Source organism: Thamnophis elegans, chromosome 9 (genome assembly GCF_009769535.1).
Source record: "Thamnophis elegans isolate rThaEle1 chromosome 9, rThaEle1.pri, whole genome shotgun sequence".
NCBI lineage: Eukaryota > Metazoa > Chordata > Lepidosauria > Squamata > Colubridae > Thamnophis > Thamnophis elegans.
Window position 1 is genome coordinate 67775481 of NC_045549.1, and position 18487 is coordinate 67793967.

Consider the following 18487-nt stretch of genomic DNA (forward strand, 5'->3'; position numbering starts at 1 on the left):
CAGGTTTTTTGTTTTTTTTTAAATGCTTCAGGGATGGGAAATGAAACTCAGATTTCCTATGTTACTGGTATTTTTCCACATGCTTTCTTTTCTTTGTTAAAATACAAGTATTCTTTAAACCAGGGACACGGTAGCTCAGTGGCTAAGACGCTGAGCTTGTTGATCAGAAAGGTCAGCAGTTCGAATCCCTAGCACTGTGTAACAGAGTGAGCTCCCATTACTTGTCCCAGTTTCTGCCAACCTAGCAGTTCGAAAGCATGTAAAAAGTAGAAAAATAGAGACTGCCTTGGTGGGAACGTAGTAGTGTTCTGTGTGCCTTCGGGGTTTAGTTATGCCAACCACATTACCACGGAGACGTCTTCGAATAGTGCTGGCTCTTCAGCTTTGAAATGGAGATGAGCACCGCCCCCTAGAGTTGGGAACGACTAGCACATATTTGCGAGTGGAACCTTTACCTTTACCTATTCTTTAAATCACATATAAAGAATTCTACATTATAAATTATCAATAAAGAATCTTATATTCTTTAATTTATAAGATGTATAAATTATTGCTTTTCTGATAAATATTTTTATGTCTCTAGCACCTGCACAAGTTGCTCTAGTAATATATCAGTAGGAAGGAGAATATCTGTAGAAGGTTACAGGATTGAAAAATCAGCATGGTTCACTATTTAAAACGTTGAGACTTTCAAATGGAAATGGGGAAGCACCATAGTGTGTGAATCACATTTTTCTACAGTTGCTGCTACACCAATCAAAAAGAAATGTGGAATGAGACATGAGTTGCTGTCAAAAAAAGAAAGGTTGATTTTTTAAAAAAAATCATGGAATATGTCATACTAATTCATTTATTAAGAATCACAGTGCAGTCTTTGAGAATAGAGATCTAGTATAATTTAGTGGAAAGTTTGGTGTTTAAGTTTGAATAAATACATGTTGAGATTTTTGCTACAGCATAAAAATGACAGATGATGCCATGGTGTTATAGCTGCACTACAGTTTGTACATCCAGCCATAACATATCTAAGAGAGAAGGTTTTGGAAAAAATATTATGTAAACTAATTACTTTATGGAAACCCTTAATATTTTCTCTTGACAGTTGATAAGCTCTATGAGCTCAGTAGCAGAGCACTGTCTCCCCTCCTTACTACGCACCTTGTTTGACTGGTACAAACGCCAAAATGGAACTGAAGATGAATCTTATGAATATAGGCCTCGGTCCAGCACAAAATCTAAGGGGTGAGTGTGCTACAGTGATAAACACCTGTGGGTAATTGCATCCTCTAATTACATATTCCTTGAATAATTCAACATTTTATAAATTTATAAATATTATTTATAAAGAATAACATGGTCTAAACATATTAGATTTGTCATCTGTCAGCTCTAAATTCTCATATAGATTAGTCTTCAGCTTCACAATTAGATAAACTTAAATAACAGATAATTCATATAGGTAGTCATAGTTGAATGGAATTAATAAAAATGATGTTATGATGAATGCAAGACCAGACCATTCTAGTCTGCAACTTAAAATTTCAGAAGACCAAAAATAATTTGTTTGGAAAAATTAAGGAAGATTGTAAACTTTCTAAAAACAACAAAGAAGTATGTGCTAATAGCCAGTCAGAACTGATCAATTATTGATAATGGAAAATGTTAGCAACTTTAAACTCAGATACTCAGGAACAATTAGCAAATTATATACTGTAATTCCTTGCTCAGTTAAATATAGTAGCAGTTCATGACTTTCGCTTTGAATAGTAATCAATTGGGTATTTCTGTGAACTTACATTCCTAATAGATTTTTTTCCTCCTTTTTTTTTCCTTTTTGCTCCTGTCAGATTGTAAGGGCAGTATGGAATTCCAGGAGGATGATGGGCATTGGTGTAGAAAGATTTTTTCTGTAACTTTCTTAGTTGTGTGCATATACATAAAAAGTTGCATGTATTTCTGTTTGGACAAAAGAGCTTGTCTTATGTCAAATATATCTGATATTTTTTTGTTTCAGAGATGAGCAGCAACGAGAGAGAGATTATCTACTTGAACGAAGGGATTTAGCTGTAGATTTTATTTTTTGCTTAGTTTTAGTAGAAGTTCTAAAACAGGTAAGCTCTTTTATTTCTGCTACATATAAGCTTTTATTTTTTTTTTACCAAAAACATCTAAATGTCTTTGTATTCTGCTTAGAATTGGAGTATAATACTGGAGTAGAAAGGGGGTTTTCATACATTGTGCATTGTAAAATATAGTTCTATTAAAATGAAATATTTCTGTGGGGTGAAAAGAGTTCAGAATTGTAGCATGTTATTTAATTTATTCAGATCCCAAATAAAAATATGCCCTTCTGTATATATTTGCACACATGTTTATCCAATAACAGTGACAATTCAAATTCCAGTAAAATGTCTAAGCCATAAAGATAAAACAGTACCTGCTCTCTCTGTTACAGATACCTGTTCATCCAGTGCCTGACCCTTTAGTTCATGAAGTTCTAAATTTGGCTTTCAAGCACTTTAAACACAAGGAAGGGTAAGTATATTTAGGATACCAAATACCTTTAAATATTTTTGACTTATGAGTGAGTACTGACTATTCCAGCATCTCAGAGAAGTTGCACTAATGCAGATGTTTTTGAATTCAACTTGTTATTTGCACTTTTTGCTAAACAACATCATGATTTAACAGGTATCATTGACTTTGTTCAAATTTGTTCCTAAAGAAATTTGTATAAAATTGAGGCCTGCAAAGGCCTGGATCCTATAAGAAAGAACATACGAAGTAATCAGATAATAAGTATTAAAATGCTGATTTAAGAATATCTAAAATGTTACAATAGTTAGTAAATAACCCTGAATGGATACCATAAAATTGGGAGTCAACATTAGCAATGGTTAATATTCTGCTTAGATGGTTTCAAATGGTTTCAAATGATTCATAATACACAACTACAACAAGTTACAATGGTAATTCAGGTCCCAATTGTGGTTGTAAGTTGAGGACTACCTGTATGTGCAGCATTGTCTTAAATTGTACCCTGTTACCCTGAAAATAAGACCTCCCTGGATAATAAGCCCAATTGGGCTTTTGAGTGCATGCAATAAAATAATCCCTCCCCCCCAAAATATTGCAACACAGCAGCAGCCATGAGGTGATCACGCTCACCCCTTCCTAAACCTCAAAAATAATAAGACCTCCCCGAAAATAAGGCCAATCGCTTATTTCAGGGGTCAAAAGAAAATAAGACAGGGGAAACACGGTGTCCTAATATCAAATTTGTGGTTTTCCTATTCATTATAGGTATTCAGGGACCAACACTGGAAATGTCCATATCATTGCAGATTTATATGCAGAAGTGATAGGTGTCCTTGCCCAATCAAAGTAAGTAACTTCTTTTTCAAGACTTACAAATGTTTTCTTTGCCACAAGTTTACAAATGCTTAATGATCACAGATAATCTATTTTTAGCATAACAAATAGCAACTATTACTATCTACTGATCAATTGTCACAGTGATAAATTGTTTTGCAAGTATCTCTTTTAATGACTGCATTCACTTTTGAGTATTTTCTTTTAAAATGTTTTTTTTCTTTCCTATCTCAAACACACAAGAATGGTTTTTGATGTTTTTGATGATGTCACTGCTAAAAGTCAAATTGACTTTGTCATATATCCTAATGTGATCTAGTATGGCCCAGTATTGTTTGTATGGTTCTAACTATATTTTTAAAACGAGGGCAATTATTTTGCTTTTCATGGGAAATCATTTTATCTATTCTTTTTTAAAACCTTGCTAATTTTTTGGCTTAGGTTTCAAGCTGTTAGAAAAAAATTTGTTACAGAATTAAAGGAACTGAGGCAAAAGGAGCAGAGCCCTCATGTGGTACAAAGTATCATCAGCTTAATTATGGGGATGAAGTTTTTCAGAGTAAAAATGTATCCTGTGGAAGATTTTGAAGCATCATTTCAATTCATGCAGGTGAGCCATTTCATTATATTAATAGTTACATCCTTCCTTAGTTTATACTTTACAGAATACACAAATGCAGGTTGTTGCTATATATTTCCTAAAATTAAATAGAAAAAAGAAATATCATATTTTTCAGAGTATAAGACACACCAAGATTTTGAAGAGGTAAATTTAAAAAAAAACATGTTTGCATTCTGCAGATCTCCCAAATCCTCTGGATGCCTCATTTTCTGTGAAAAATGGGGCATGCAGAGAGTTTGAGAGGCCTGCAATATGCTCCTGGGGGCTGGGGAGGGCAAAAAAGGCCTGTTTTTCAGTTATTTTTGTCCTCCCCATCCCCCAGGAGCATTTTAAAGGCCCCCCAAACCCTCTGCGCATCCATTTTTGTGAAGGAGCAGGGTTTTGGGTGGCCAAAAATGCTATATTCGATGTATAAGACGCACCCAGATTTTCACCCTCTTTTTTTGGGGGGGGGGGGGTGCGTCTTATATTCAGAAAATACGGTAAATGTCAGAGTGTGCACAGTGTGACTACAATTTTGAGACAACCCGGGACAAAATACAGGACATTGAGGTTCCCTGCTGACTCATTCTCATTTCACATCTCAGTTTACGGCCTTACAGCTGGTCAGCTGTTAAATCATCATTACCTTAACAATAAAGGATATTAGTGGAGACAGAGATAAAAGAACATGGAAATGTTTATGTATGTGGTTTTTCCAGTCTGATCTCCAGGGGGATGATACAGAAAAATCTCTCTTCCCAGGCCTCATTAGATGGCACTTTTCACCTCTTTGAATCAGAACATGCGCCTCCTGTTATATCTAATGGGACCCAGGAAAGGTGGTCCCTTAAATAACCCAGTTCCATACTAAGAAGGGGACTATGATGTTACAAGTTATACTGTCATTTTGAATTGAACACAGAAACATCCTGGGAACCAGTGCAACTCATAGGGTAGAGGTGTGACGTGCTAGACAGTCAAAATTTCTTCAGCATTTAAAAAGTTAAAAGAAAACCAGCAGATTAAACCTAAATTGGAAAAGTAATTTTCCCCTACCTGATTATCAGCACAAAGCTGTTGGCTAGGAATTCTTGAATTCTAATCCCAGCATATCTGAAATAAAATTCAAATTGCATAGTGTTTTATACATTATTTATTTCCTGTAAAGAATGTTAACGTATAACCCACCACAACTAATAATCTAATGATTTATGCATGGTAACTAATGAATATCCACCTAAACAAGGAATGATAGGCATATTATTAGGAGGAAAACAGAAAGACACTCTATGGAGAAATCTAAATTCAAAGAAAGTTAACCATATGTAGTCCTCTGGGAATGTGTGGATGAAGTTGACTTTAAAAAATTATTCTTGATTTCTCATAAGTTTCCAAATAGGATTTTACTCTTGAGTTCTAGGAAGCACTTCCTGAATGCATGTATCCATAGCTATAGGCTATAAATTCTTGAATTACATCATAAGGAGCAAAAATAGTGATAGAAAGCCATCATTTGAAAAGTTTCAACAATTTGGTGTTTTAATGATATTTCAAAAAAAGGACAGTTTCTTTCTTCAACTACCGTATTTTTCAGAGTATAAGAGCACTCCCCCAAAAGAGCATGGAAATGTTGGTGCGTCTTATACACCAAATAAAGAGTGCCACCCCTGGAGGCTTTTTTGCCTTCCCTCAGCCCTCTACAGGCTTCAGCAGGACTGGGGCAAGGTAGAAACGGGGGCGTTTTTCTTACTTACTTTTTCAAAATCTTGGGGCATCTTATACACTGGTGCATCTTATAGTCCGAAAAATATGGTATTTGTCCCAACATCTTTCTCTTTGTCAACAATTGAACTCAGTGTAGATTGATTGTGGTCAAGTCTACTTAATCTTAAGAAAGGAAAGCAAACAAGCTGAAGTATAATGACTTGCTTATCACATAATTAACCACTTTGATAGTAGTGTTGAGGCATTACATCCCTCAGTAAAATTTTGGAAGCCAACATTTGGCTATGTATGGCATTTTGCATACTGAAACTATATAGGATTTTTTTATCCTGAGAAAATGTTTTTGAATATGGCATTGCAAGAGCACAATCAGTACCAATTCTGGACAGTTTTTTTTAACCAAATCATTATTTTGAAGATTGTTTCCAATGACTTCAAAATAACAATTTTGCAGTGGTCTTCAAGACTTGAAAAAAATGCCTTAATATGCATAACTGCATATCACAAATAGTTGAACACTCTGTCATCATTTGGTTTATCAGAAATATTAGCAGAAGTGATGTAATGTTTTCCAAAACTTGGAATTTTGCACAGAGAAAAAAATATTTATATCAAAATCAGTTTCAGCTTATTTATAGAATAAAAACGTTGAAGAGCTGCTAATTTAAGGTTTCCAAATTCATTCCAGTTTAAACTGGACTATTTTGTTACCTGTATCAAGTCTTTTATCTGCAATAGGTTTTGTTTTCCAGTTATTTTCATTTATTCTTACTGAAGAAGATAGTGTACAACAGAAATTTGATAACTGTTTTCTTGCAGGAATGTGCACAGTATTTTTTGGAGGTAAAAGATAAAGACATAAAGCATTCACTTGCTGGTTTGTTTGTAGAAATTCTCATCCCTGTTGCTGCTGTAAGTATAATTTATTATTTCACAAATGCAGTGTATTGTATTTAGGCAAAAGTAGAGACCTTTTCTTCTCAAATGGAGGTCTGAAAAAAACAATTTTTTGTATTTGTGTATATTTTGCCATACAGATAATGACAAATGTAGTTTAATTCTTTTTTACAAACAAATATGTGATTTTTTTAAAAAAATCCATTAATTTTACTTGTAAAATTAAGGGAAAAATTCAGCTTCTCACAATGAAAAATCTATAAAGTGTTTGGAATTGTATAACTGAATTATTTTTAACAGCAGGGTTTAAATCTGTGAGAAAGTATTACATGACTCTCATGATTTGTATCATTTTCTCTGTTACTGCCTTTATCCTTGAAGATTTAGTGTAGATCTCTCTCTTTTGATTCTAGGCTGTTAAAAATGAAGTGAATGTGCCATGCCTGAAAAATTTTGTGGAGATGCTCTATCAGACAACTTTTGAGCTGAGCTCAAGAAAGAAGCATTCATTGGTATTTTTTAAATGGTTTAATTTTTGTCTAAGATACAGTACATGCAATTTGATAGTACGTCACAAAGCAAATATCTGGGATCAGAATTTGACAAAACTACAACCTTTTTTCTTGATAGGATATTTTAAACTGAAGTTATTTTAATCCAATTGTAGTCAAATTATTTAATATTATGGACTGGTTCTCTATTTATATATTTAGCAAATGACTGAAGCATTTTCAGTACTGTAAACTGATGTTTAGAAAACTTTTTCTCAAGTGCCAAACCTATGTTAAGTTTTGTTGGAAGAGAAAAGCTGTTTTCCCAAATTAGTTTAAAATGGATGTGGGTGGAGCTGTTTGCTGAGCATCTGTAAACCAGGTGCTGTAAAGTACTATGAAGCGGTATATAAGTCTAAGTGCTATTGCTATTATAGTTTAGATTCATTTATGTATCAGGATTCTGGTTAATGTAAGAACGCAATCATAGATACCGTCAAATATTTAGCAAACTGTGGTTCGTTTAACCACACTTTATTGAATGCACCATAGTTTGTTACATATATACAGCTCATTGGTCCATTAATCATTTTTCACAAGTTTACAGTGGCTGAGTTTGCATGCTTAATAAACCAGCCATGCTATTTTTTTGTTTTTCTGAAAGTTGTAACAAATTGTTCCTCTCTCACAGGCTTTATATCCATTGATCACCTGTTTGTTGTGTGTCAGTCAGAAGCAGTTTTTTCTAAATAACTGGCATATCTTCCTACAGAATTGTCTGTCTCATTTGAAGGTAAGGACTGTTTCATCATGCTCCTGTTATATTTAGTAAGTAATATTCTCAATGTAGATTAACCACAAAATAATGTCCGTATAAAATAAATGTAAGACTCCAATAGAAGAGTTTTGTAACTCAGGGTTGAACAGGGTAGAGTCCTTGGTGTTCTCTGAGCTTGTGGTTTACAGATGGTAACAAATGGTCTGATTGCAATTAGGGAACGTTATCAGGGCAAGAATATAATGCTCGTAGCTCACAATAACTTGTGAACCTATTTGATGCCTATTTATAAGGCTTGTAATGTGAAACTATTTCAAGTCAGAATAACCTATTCCCGCATATTTCTTAAAATTGATTTTTCACATTGCCTGTGCTCATTTTATCCATTGTGAATTCCAGTTATTTAGAAATGTACTTTGGAGAAGTTGGACTTGCTCATGAGTCCTTTTTAAATATTGCTTTCCAGTGGAAGCTGCTTGGGATAGCTGTACCTAAGACCAAGAGCCTTCTTGAGTTCAGTTCTAATGTTGACCAAAGATCAGCAATATTTTTGCAGCCAGGAGCTGCACTTCCTCACTTTTTTGTGTGTTGTTTCTACATTTTTTATTGCCCCAAGTTGGATACTAAAATATCAAGCCTGTTCTGACCTAGACTTCCTTAGCAAGCATGAAGCAGAGTCCGGGTCCCGGCAAAACTTCTTTTATGTACATGACTGAATTCCTTTCATTCACAGTCAGCAAGGCTTGGCAAACAGTCTTTCAGAGGAATATTTATCAACACGAACCTTATCTCACTCACAAAGTTTCCAAACTCAGGGCAAGGCAACACTTGACACAGAGTCTTTTATAGTCACAAACAGCACTTTCCACTCTTGAAACGACCAAAAGAATGAATTGTTTCCTGCAAACACCCCCTCCCTGTTCGCTACTCTTTTGTTTTATATGGGAGGGACCAATTACCTCCAAGGTGTGGCTTTACTCCAGAGTTGACCCTGCTTTCTTAGTTCTTGTCTTCTGGCAGCTCTGCGCATGCGCACACTGGGAACAGGCTCCACCTGTTTCTCTGCCTCACTGCTGTCTGGTTCCCCCTCTGCTTCCAACGCAGAGTCCTCGTCTGAACTTCCCTCAGCCCCTAGGACTGTCCCATTTTTCTCCCCAACCTCCTCACTGTTTAACTCTGCTGCCAGCTCTGCTGGCTGCTGGCAGCCACAACAAAGCTGCTTGCATTTTAATGGGAGATTAAAGGCAAACAAGTGACACTAAGAGAGCCAGTTTGGTGTAGTAATTAAGGCATCAGGCTAGACATCAGGAGAGTGTGAGTTCAAGTCTTGTCTTGGACACAAAGTCAGGTAGGTACCTTGGGCTATCCATGCCCTTTTTTTGACAAACGGGCCCGTTTTCATGAAAAATGGGGTGTTTTTTGCTCTTTTCCCCTACCCCGAGGAACACTCTACAAGCCTTCTAAAGGCTATTCATGCCCTTAAAAAAAAACGGGCCCATTTTTGAGAAAAACGGGTCATTTTTGGGAGGTTTGCAAAGTGCAAAAACCTTTTCTTATTAATTTGCCTCTTCAAAACCCTATACTCTGGTGCGTCTTATACTCCAAAAAATACAGTATGTCTCAGCCCTAGGAAGGAGGCAATGGCAAACTACTTCTGACAAAAAATGCCCCCAAAAAACATTGCAGGGATTTGTCTGGGTCTTCAAGAACCGGACATGATTGAACAAAAGGGGGGTGGGGGAGTGAGGGGGGTGGGGGAGTGATGTTTAAAGATTGCAGAATCTTAAGTCAAATACTTATCCTCTTAATCTTATACAAAAGTGGGTGGGAGGATCATATATTCCAAAATAAATAGTGTTAACACTGAGCTTCAGTGGCATAACCTGAAAAAATACTCTAAAATACAGTAACAGGGCTGAGAAGCCTTATGTTAATGTGGATTGATCATCACTGATGTAAATGATCTATTACCAAAACCCACTCTTTCTCCTGTAAGTGCACAGAAGCTGAAGGACGGGGGAAAGAGAAGATAGAAAAGCAATAATAGCATTAGCGATCAGAACAAAGTATTATATCTTGAATGCAACCTTGTTTACTCTTTTGAGTTCTCTTTTTGTTATTGTGGAAATATCCGTTTGAAGTCATAGGGTAATGGAACATTCACCATTCCGATAATGTATAGTGTGCTCCATAGCCTTGTTTATGATGCCATCCATTGTGTAAGGTGTGGAGACAATTTTAATGGAAAATCTAAAAGCACGTTTTAATTATTGTCGCTGTAACATTTGAATAATATACACGCTTCATTGATTTTGTTAATAATATTGCTGTTAATGCTTGCTTTCACAACTGCCTAGCTTTAAATTGTGTAACAACAACAATTCAACAGTTGGATGTGTTAGGATAGTATTCCTTCTCTTTACTTTGTCAAAGTTGTGTGTATTTCTTTACACAATGGCAACTCTTTTGAAACACCTCCCTTTTTATTGTCTCTGTCTACCTGTTGTTGCTATGTGTTAAATATAAAGGGATATAAAGGGATTTTTAATTTTCTTATTTAGAAATATTACATTGCTGACAATGAGCAAATAAAAACTTCCATTGTCGAGGATTTTAGTTGTCATATAGCATGTATCACATATTTTAATATAATTTTGTTCCCCTAACAACATAACATTTTATGATGTGGCTCTGTTCAATAGAAAGTACTAAAGCTATTACAGTATTTTTATTTTTTTTTCCAAAAAATATTTGTTTATTAAAAACCTGCAATATTACAATTTTTTTTAAAAAAAAACAAATTTGAAAAAAATACTTCATGCATTATATTCAAGATACTGAGATTTTACAATAGAAGCATAATTATGCTCAAATTCTATAACTAACAAATCTGCCAAGTAAATCTAGTTCTTTACTATTTTCTCTTAACATGTTTTAATTGTTTTAAAACATTAAGTAGTAAGTTAGCACAACTCAGAATAAAACTAATACAGAGACTATAGAAAGAAAGTGTCAGAACTAATAAGGTATATTTTAAGATATTTCTCAGAATGCTGGTTGACAAAACTTTTTAATTATCATCCTGCTTACCTCAATGCAGGAAAATGTGGATGAGCAACTCAAAACTTCTAGTTATTGAAGATTTGGGACCTTTATCCTAATACAATTAATTTCATAATACTTTGATTTGATTGCACCCGATGTATGATTCAATTTCTTATTGTGGGGTTTAAGTGAATTGATAATAACTCGGTTTGGTGTATGGATCAACCTTTAGATTAAAGGTTGTGTAATCCTATGCATGTCTACCAAAAATTAATCCCACTAAATTCAGTAAGGTTTGTTCTTTACTGCATAGGATTGTAGTCTGTTTAATAGATGTTTAGGTCATAAAGGAAATATGAGTAGTTTTAAATATTTGTAAACCAAGAAAGAAAGAAAATAGACTTTTAAGGAGAATACCTTGTTTCTCCCAAAATAAGATCTCCCCGGATAATAAGCCCAATTGGGCTTTTGAGCACATGTGCTAAAATAAGCCCTCCCCTGAAAATAAAACCTCTCCGAAAATATTGCAACACAGCAGCAGCCATGAGGTGACCAAGCTCACTGCCTCATGCACTTCAAAAATAATAAGAAAAATAAGGCCAAGCGTTTATTTCAGGGGTCAAAAGAAAATGAGACTCTGTCTTGTTTTCAGGGAAATACAGTAAGAAAATATTATTTTTGCATTTTTTAGAATTATAAAAGAAAATAATAATAAAATGTTTATAAATAATCTTAAGAGTGATCAGTTTTCTATGTTGGAATATTAGCAGCTATTTTTAAAACGTCCAAAATTGTTCACATCTTCATTGATATAATCCAAGTTTTGATATAGACTATCCTTGCACATAGTTTCTAAACAGTGATAGTGAGATATTGTAAATAACATACGGAATATTAAGGACACTGAATTACAGTACTGTAGTATCCAAATCATGTGTATAACCATGGTGGTGCAGTAGTTAGAATGCAGTATTACAGACTAACTGCCCATTGCCTGGAGTTTAATCCTGAGAGGCTCAAAGTTGACTCGGCCTTCCATCCTTCTGACATAAGTAAAATGAGGACTCAGATTATTGGGGCAAATATGCTGACATTGTAAAGTGCTCAGAGAGTGTCATAAAGCACTGTTGAGCGATATATTAGTTCTATTGCTATTGCTTACACACATAGAGTTTTTCTCCGTCAAAATATTTCTGTTGAATGGAGCCCCAGTAAACAGCTTTCTGTTTGTCCTTTTTATTTTTTCATCTAACATGCATGTGCTTCCCATTCTCATGTTTGTTATGTTTTGCTGTCTTGCATTGCTTTATTTAGATCCCATCTAACAACAGTATCAGAAAACAAATAGAAACACTTCAGGTGAGTCAATATGCTGTCACAGTAAAGTAAGAAATTGCTTTGCTTCATGTTTTTCTGTTGTTTCATTGTATATGTTATTTCACTCTCTAGAACAAGCAGTTTTAATGTATCTCAAAAAGAATTATACATTAGTATTATTTGTGGGGAAAAGATACTTGTTAACCGTACTTTTATTACTACTATTTGATACTGTTTTCTTCAAATATTTCCTCTGAGAATCACAGAAAGCATGTTTTCATTTTAAATAAAGACTGAAATAGCTTTGAGTTTCTGACATATGCAGTATTCTGTGGAGAACAACATTTTCTGCAATAGGCAGGGCAATGAGATAGGAATTATATTGGATTCTTTCTGGGACAGATTTTTTACAAAGCACAGTCTGAAACAACACTTCACTTAAACTACAAATATTGATATCGTTCTTACATTTATGAAAAAAATACAGAGAATTAATTTCTAACTAACTTTAATATCTTTACATTAATTTGAGTGCCCAATGTTTTGCCATTGCAGGAACTTGAAGTGTAATTTTAGGAATGTCTTGGTTCTTATAGCTACTACTAAATAATTATCTGCAGTGTGGCTTATGTGCAATAGTAATAGTTTTTTTTAAATGTTTTTAACAGAATAAAGATCCGAAAATGTCTCGAGTTGCACTGGAATCGCTATATAGATTGTTATGGGTTTATGTTATTAGAATAAAATGTGAAAGCAACACTGTAACACAGAGGTAAGCCATTTTTTTTCAATGTGCTAAAATGTTGATAATGTTAAAAAAGTGCTGTGGCTGCCTTTTGGTAGAGTTGCTAATGGGATTTTTCAATATTCTCTTCTACATGTTTCCCCGTACAGCCGTCTGATGGGCATAGTATCTGCACTTTTTCCAAAAGGCTCTCGCAGTGTGGTCCCTCGAGACACACCTCTGAACATATTTGTAAAAATTATTCAGTTCATTGCTCAGGTAAATCATCTTTATAAAAGCTTTAGCCCAAATGTGATAATAGCCTGAAATATTTCAGAATTTGCTCATTCCCCTGTCTAAACCTTAACGTTCTACAAGAACTTTTAAGTCACATATTTTTAACCTTCTTAAGAAAGCTGTGATGTATATTAAATTGAAACACAAGAATCTGCTCAAACTACTCAGAGGTACTGTTAATAAACAGAAGATTTAAAGTTTAGGTTTCCATACGTAAGAAATAAATCTAAAATTAATTAGATTTATGCCAGTTACCATGCAAGTCAAGTTTAGCATTTTTGCTAAAATGGTTTAACATACTTTTATATAGTTGTGATTTTTTTTTCTAGGAACGTTTGGATTTTGCAATGAAAGAAATTATTTTTGATCTTCTCAGTGTGGGAAAATCCCCCAAAACCTTCACTATTAATCCAGAGGTAAAAAAGAGAAATTTAAATATTGTATGCAATTTGTTTTTAGTAAGATTATAAACACAGACACTGTAATGAGGATCTCCTAGAAATACTACAGCTAATTTGACGTAGTGGCTAAGGCATTGGGCTAGAAACTAGAAAACTCTCTGAGTTCTAATCCCATCTCAGACAGAAAACTAACTAGGTGACTTTGGTCCAGTTATTCTCTTTCTGCCCAAGGAAGTAGGCACTGGTAAACCACTTCCGAAAAAAGATTAAAAGAAATGGAAAACAAATTCTCAATTCTAAAACTTTGCCTAGTTAGTCCAATTATTTACTATCTATGCTGGTACCTTATCATCTTTGGATTCTTTGCTAGAGATTGCGGTCACACAAAGATGAGCAAAAGGAAAGTTGTGGAAAACTCTGTGTTTAAGGATAAGCTCCTTTCTCCTCCAATCTCCCTTTGCAGTTATGAGAAGAAATAAGTCAAGATTTTGTTCTCTTTGGCCAATCCTTTCTTGTGCTAGACAAACTAACTATTCTGGTTATAACAAACCAATTCAACATACCATCTTAACAATGTAACACTTGTAATGTTTGTGTTAGCAATTGAATAAGGTTTATTTTAAATCCTGAATTTTAATACAATAACACATTTGGAATTGGCTGAAGTGGAACAGAATCCCTATTTCTCCTTTTTGCAAAAAGGAGGAAGAAAGCATATGTGTCTGAAAAATCTTGACTTGATAGATTTGAGTGTCATTTCCAAAGCCATACATTCTTCCCATACTTGCTGAATGAGCTAAAATTGTCTGGCTTCAGATGTCACACTAAGTCATGAATTGCAGTTTACAAATCATAACAGATGTTTAAATGTTGTACAAAGCCAAAATCTATCTTAACAGTTTCTGGAATATAGCCACAATAATATAATGTGGCCTGGCATCGTTGCACAAATTACACAAATTACTTCATGACATGTGATGTTCCCTCTTCTGGGATATTCATGGCTAGGTTATGCTAATCATACATAAATGACTCCTTGTAAGGCTGGCTGAGAGAACAAAACCTGACATTTAAAGTATTTTATCATTCATTTAGCCAATAGAAACACAAGAACTGGTCCAGTTTAAAGCAGATTTTAAAAAGTCATTTAGTGCTTAATTTAAGTGAGGTGCCATTTGCATGTCTTGGGAGAATGATATTTTATAAAAGAAAAGCTCTATTCTACTAAACATGGGTATGGCAGATGAAGATGGGATGGAGAGAGGATACCTTTATTCATTTTACAACATCAATCTGTGGTATGTTGCAATCCTTGCTGGTCCCTGATAGATGTTCCTCTGGTTTTTTTTTTGCAGAGAATGAATATAGGTCTCAGAGTCTTCCTTGTGATAGCAGACAGTTTGCAGCAGAAGGATGGAGAGCCACCTATGCCAACTACAGGGGTTGTCCTTCCATCAGGAAATACTCTCCGTGTAAAGAAAATTTTTCTTAATAAAACTCTGACTGATGAAGAAGCAAAAGTTATAGGTGAGTAATTTATGGTTTGGGAAATGAATAATGTGTTTATTATTAAAAATAGCAAATGATAGAAAAGTAACTTTTTAAGCACAATCAAATTAACCACATTAATTGCTTATGCTTTTGAACAATGTTTTGTAGCAGCACTAAATGGTACTGAACAAAGACCTTGTTCTTCATATGCTTATTTTTATTTCACTTCAGTTGAAATTAGATGAAAAGTAAAGTTTTGAAATAGTAATCTATAAATATTCTAAGCACCAAAAACATTTGCATAACATTTTTAACTTAGTGAGTATTTCTGCTTTTTACCTTGAGGAAGATAGGAGGCGCTTCCTAACATTACACTCATTCATACAGAAATTCACAATATCAATGAAATATTGTGTTATTTTCTGACACTCGGAGTGGTTAATATTTGGGAGAGAACCCATCCAACCATCAAGCCCATCTATCATAACTGGAAGTTACAAAGGAAAGGCAAGCTTTGGATATGTTAAGTTCAGAATTGTTGTCAGACCTGCCCCAGTCTGATCCTCTAGGGAAGAAAAACTCTCAACTCCATTTGATTGAAGCGAAAGGTACTTTTACTAAGAGATGCCAATTGCAGTAGAGTTGGACGGAATCTGAAATTCCTGCACATCAATGCAAAACTAACCCCTTAGTTTCCCTAGCCCTCCCCACATGGCCCATCTCTGTGTAGCCAATCGGGCATATTTTGGGAAACGCTGAGGTGTTTAGGCTGGTGAAATTCCACTCTCAGGGTGAATGGTCTTGAAGATACCAGCAGATTCGCAAACCCTCTGTTCTTCCTCAGCTGTCATTCCCCCCCTCCCAATTTCCCCCCATCGAGGTATATATTTTTATTGCCCATTTGTTCCACCTCCCTTCTCCGGTTCATTGAAGGCAAGATGCCAGCTAGGTGCCAAGCCGAAGGTGGTGAATCTGATAATTGTAATAATTACATTATAGTAATTCATTAGGATGTTTGAAAGAATTTGGTGGGTTTACTCCTTTTTTCTTCTGACTTTGTAGCAGACTACCCTGCACCCAATTTTATTGCACTTGTAGTAACAAGTAGAACCCTGGATCTTCTGCCTGAGTCTGGAATGCTTCAGGAGTCCAACTGCAGGACCTATTTCTCATTCTGTTCCCAATGTCAACTTTTAAACTGGGAAGGAATACAGTTCTGTTCCTTCAAACTGGATTTAGGGATATTAATAATGTCAGAATAAATGGAATAAATATTTTAAAATGTTTAACCAATATTTGAGTTTGAGTAGTCACATGCTCAATTTAAATTTATGACTTTAAAAATATTTTAAAATAAATATTTTAAAATAAAACTCAAATAAAACGGTATTTCGTTTTAAGTAATGTATACAGGATTTCACTTGTATCTAATAACATTCAAGAATCATTTAAGAAACAAATGATTTGAACTTATTCTTTCAGGAATGTCAATATACTATCCTCAAGTAAGGAAAGCACTAGATAGCATACTTAGGCATCTAGACAAAGAAGTTGGAAGGCCAATGTGCATGACGAGTGTACAGATGACCAATAAAGAACCTGAAGATATGATCACGTAAGTAGCAAATTAAGTACAACTAATTCAGTGCAGAGATATTTTAAACTTTAATTAACATTGGAATGATATCTTTATTAATAAAAAAGTTAATTTTTGGTTTAGGTTGCCATGTTTTGCTGCTATGTTTTAACTATTTAACGTTTGAATGTTGTAAGCTGCCCAGACTTTTCAAGTGGGTGGCCATAATAAATTTAGCAAATAACTATTAATAATTACTATAGCGGTTATAACATTTTGCTAGCAAAAATAGCGGAGAATTACCCAGGCATATTCTAGAAACTGTGTGGACGTCACCTGCCATCTTAGTTTAAAACTGACTACAGAATGATCTGTCAATGAAACCAACTTCCATAGAGCTTTTAGATCTCTTTATTCGTTGACATGGAGCCCCCCCATACCATAGAAAATCTATAACTTAAAAAAAAAAGGTATAGAAGCTTTAAGAAGCTGAGGCATGCAATCTACTATCTGCCAGGAACTTAAAGTCAGAGCCTGATCCTGTGAAGAAACTTATATTCTTGCCTATTCTTTTGTTTATGTACATAGTTAGTATGCTAGTTCCTATGAGATATGGTGAGTACAAGAGGTGTTTTTGACAATCAGCAGAAATCTGTATTCCATAAATTTTCAGGTGACCTAATAAAAACATTGCTTCATTTTTTTTTCTTTTCTGTGGTCATCATGGCTTTTATTTTTACTGTTTAGTGCAGTGGTGGGTTGCAGGTGGTATGCCCAGGTACAGGCGTTCCGGACCCTGCCCGGAGGACTGGATATCGTTCTGGTACGGTACTCTGGAGGGCCCACCTGCCCGCCCGAGCTCCTTACCTGTCTTTTAAGGCTTCCACACAAGCGCATGGCACGTATAGCATCTGCGCAATGCTCCGTGGAGCAGCTGTAGCGTCGTGGAGGCGCTAAGATGCATGCATGCGCAAGTGGATGCTACCGGTTGGAACGGGATCCATAACCCACCACTGGTTTAGTATAATAAGCCATTGTTTCCATCAGGGCTTAATCCTTTTATTTATATATGTATTTTATTTATATATGAGCAAAGCCAAGCATGAAGCCGAAGGCACCAGCCTGAATATGGCAAGTGGGACCTCGTTGAAATGTCGCCAAGATACTCTCAATCTTACACGGGAAAAGATCCAAATACGTCAAGACCTACACACACACAAACATTTATGTGTTTCTATAAATCAGTTAAAATATATAATACTTACGTTTGTGTGGATATACAATCCATCTAGTCACTGTGGAATAAACTCATGTGATATTCTCATTCACAGGGGTGAGAGGAAACCAAAAATTGATTTGTTTAGAACTTGTATTGCTGCTATCCCAAGACTGATTCCAGATGGAATGAGCAGAAATGACCTTATTGAACTGCTTGCAAGGTAGGACTATCCTGGTTTTTACTGGAGTGAACAATGGTCTTCAGTAAGTTCCCTAGAGAGCCCATTGTATCCTCAGACATCTCTGTTTTATCTCCCTGTCAAACTTTAAGATGAAATTATTGTAATTTTAAAAAAATGAGAGTCTGGAATATTTCATTATCGTCATTAGCTCCAAGAGTTCCTTTTATCCCCCAGATTGTCATTAGAAAATAAAATAGTGTTAGAAAATCAAAATTATGAATAGTTGGATATTCCTCAGATATTTACAAAAGATCAATTTTTGAAATTATGAAACTATTCTGAAACATACCTTACAATCTAAAATATACA

At 34.9% G+C, this 18487-nt stretch overlaps 1 protein-coding gene across 10 annotated transcripts in view; it reads left to right on the forward strand.

Annotated features, from left to right (window-relative positions):
- Positions 1 to 18487, forward strand: part of FRYL (FRY like transcription coactivator) — a 155298-nt gene that overhangs the window by 61951 nt on the left and 74860 nt on the right. For 7 of the 10 annotated variants that reach the window (XM_032224209.1, XM_032224207.1, XM_032224202.1 and 4 more), the window contains exons 4-18: positions 1103 to 1242; positions 2015 to 2111; positions 2456 to 2535; positions 3304 to 3384; positions 3814 to 3982; positions 6521 to 6613; positions 7012 to 7110; positions 7781 to 7882; positions 12227 to 12271; positions 12898 to 13001; positions 13124 to 13232; positions 13580 to 13666; positions 15007 to 15178; positions 16625 to 16757; positions 18050 to 18157. In XM_032224209.1, coding sequence (XP_032080100.1) covers positions 1103 to 1242; positions 2015 to 2111; positions 2456 to 2535; positions 3304 to 3384; positions 3814 to 3982; positions 6521 to 6613; positions 7012 to 7110; positions 7781 to 7882; positions 12227 to 12271; positions 12898 to 13001; positions 13124 to 13232; positions 13580 to 13666; positions 15007 to 15178; positions 16625 to 16757; positions 18050 to 18157 — 1619 coding nt within the window. The remainder of the gene's footprint in view (positions 1 to 1102; positions 1243 to 2014; positions 2112 to 2455; positions 2536 to 3303; positions 3385 to 3813; positions 3983 to 6520; positions 6614 to 7011; positions 7111 to 7780; positions 7883 to 12226; positions 12272 to 12897; positions 13002 to 13123; positions 13233 to 13579; positions 13667 to 15006; positions 15179 to 16624; positions 16758 to 18049; positions 18158 to 18487) is intronic. The other 3 variants (XM_032224206.1, XM_032224211.1, XM_032224212.1) reach the window with 1 other exon arrangement.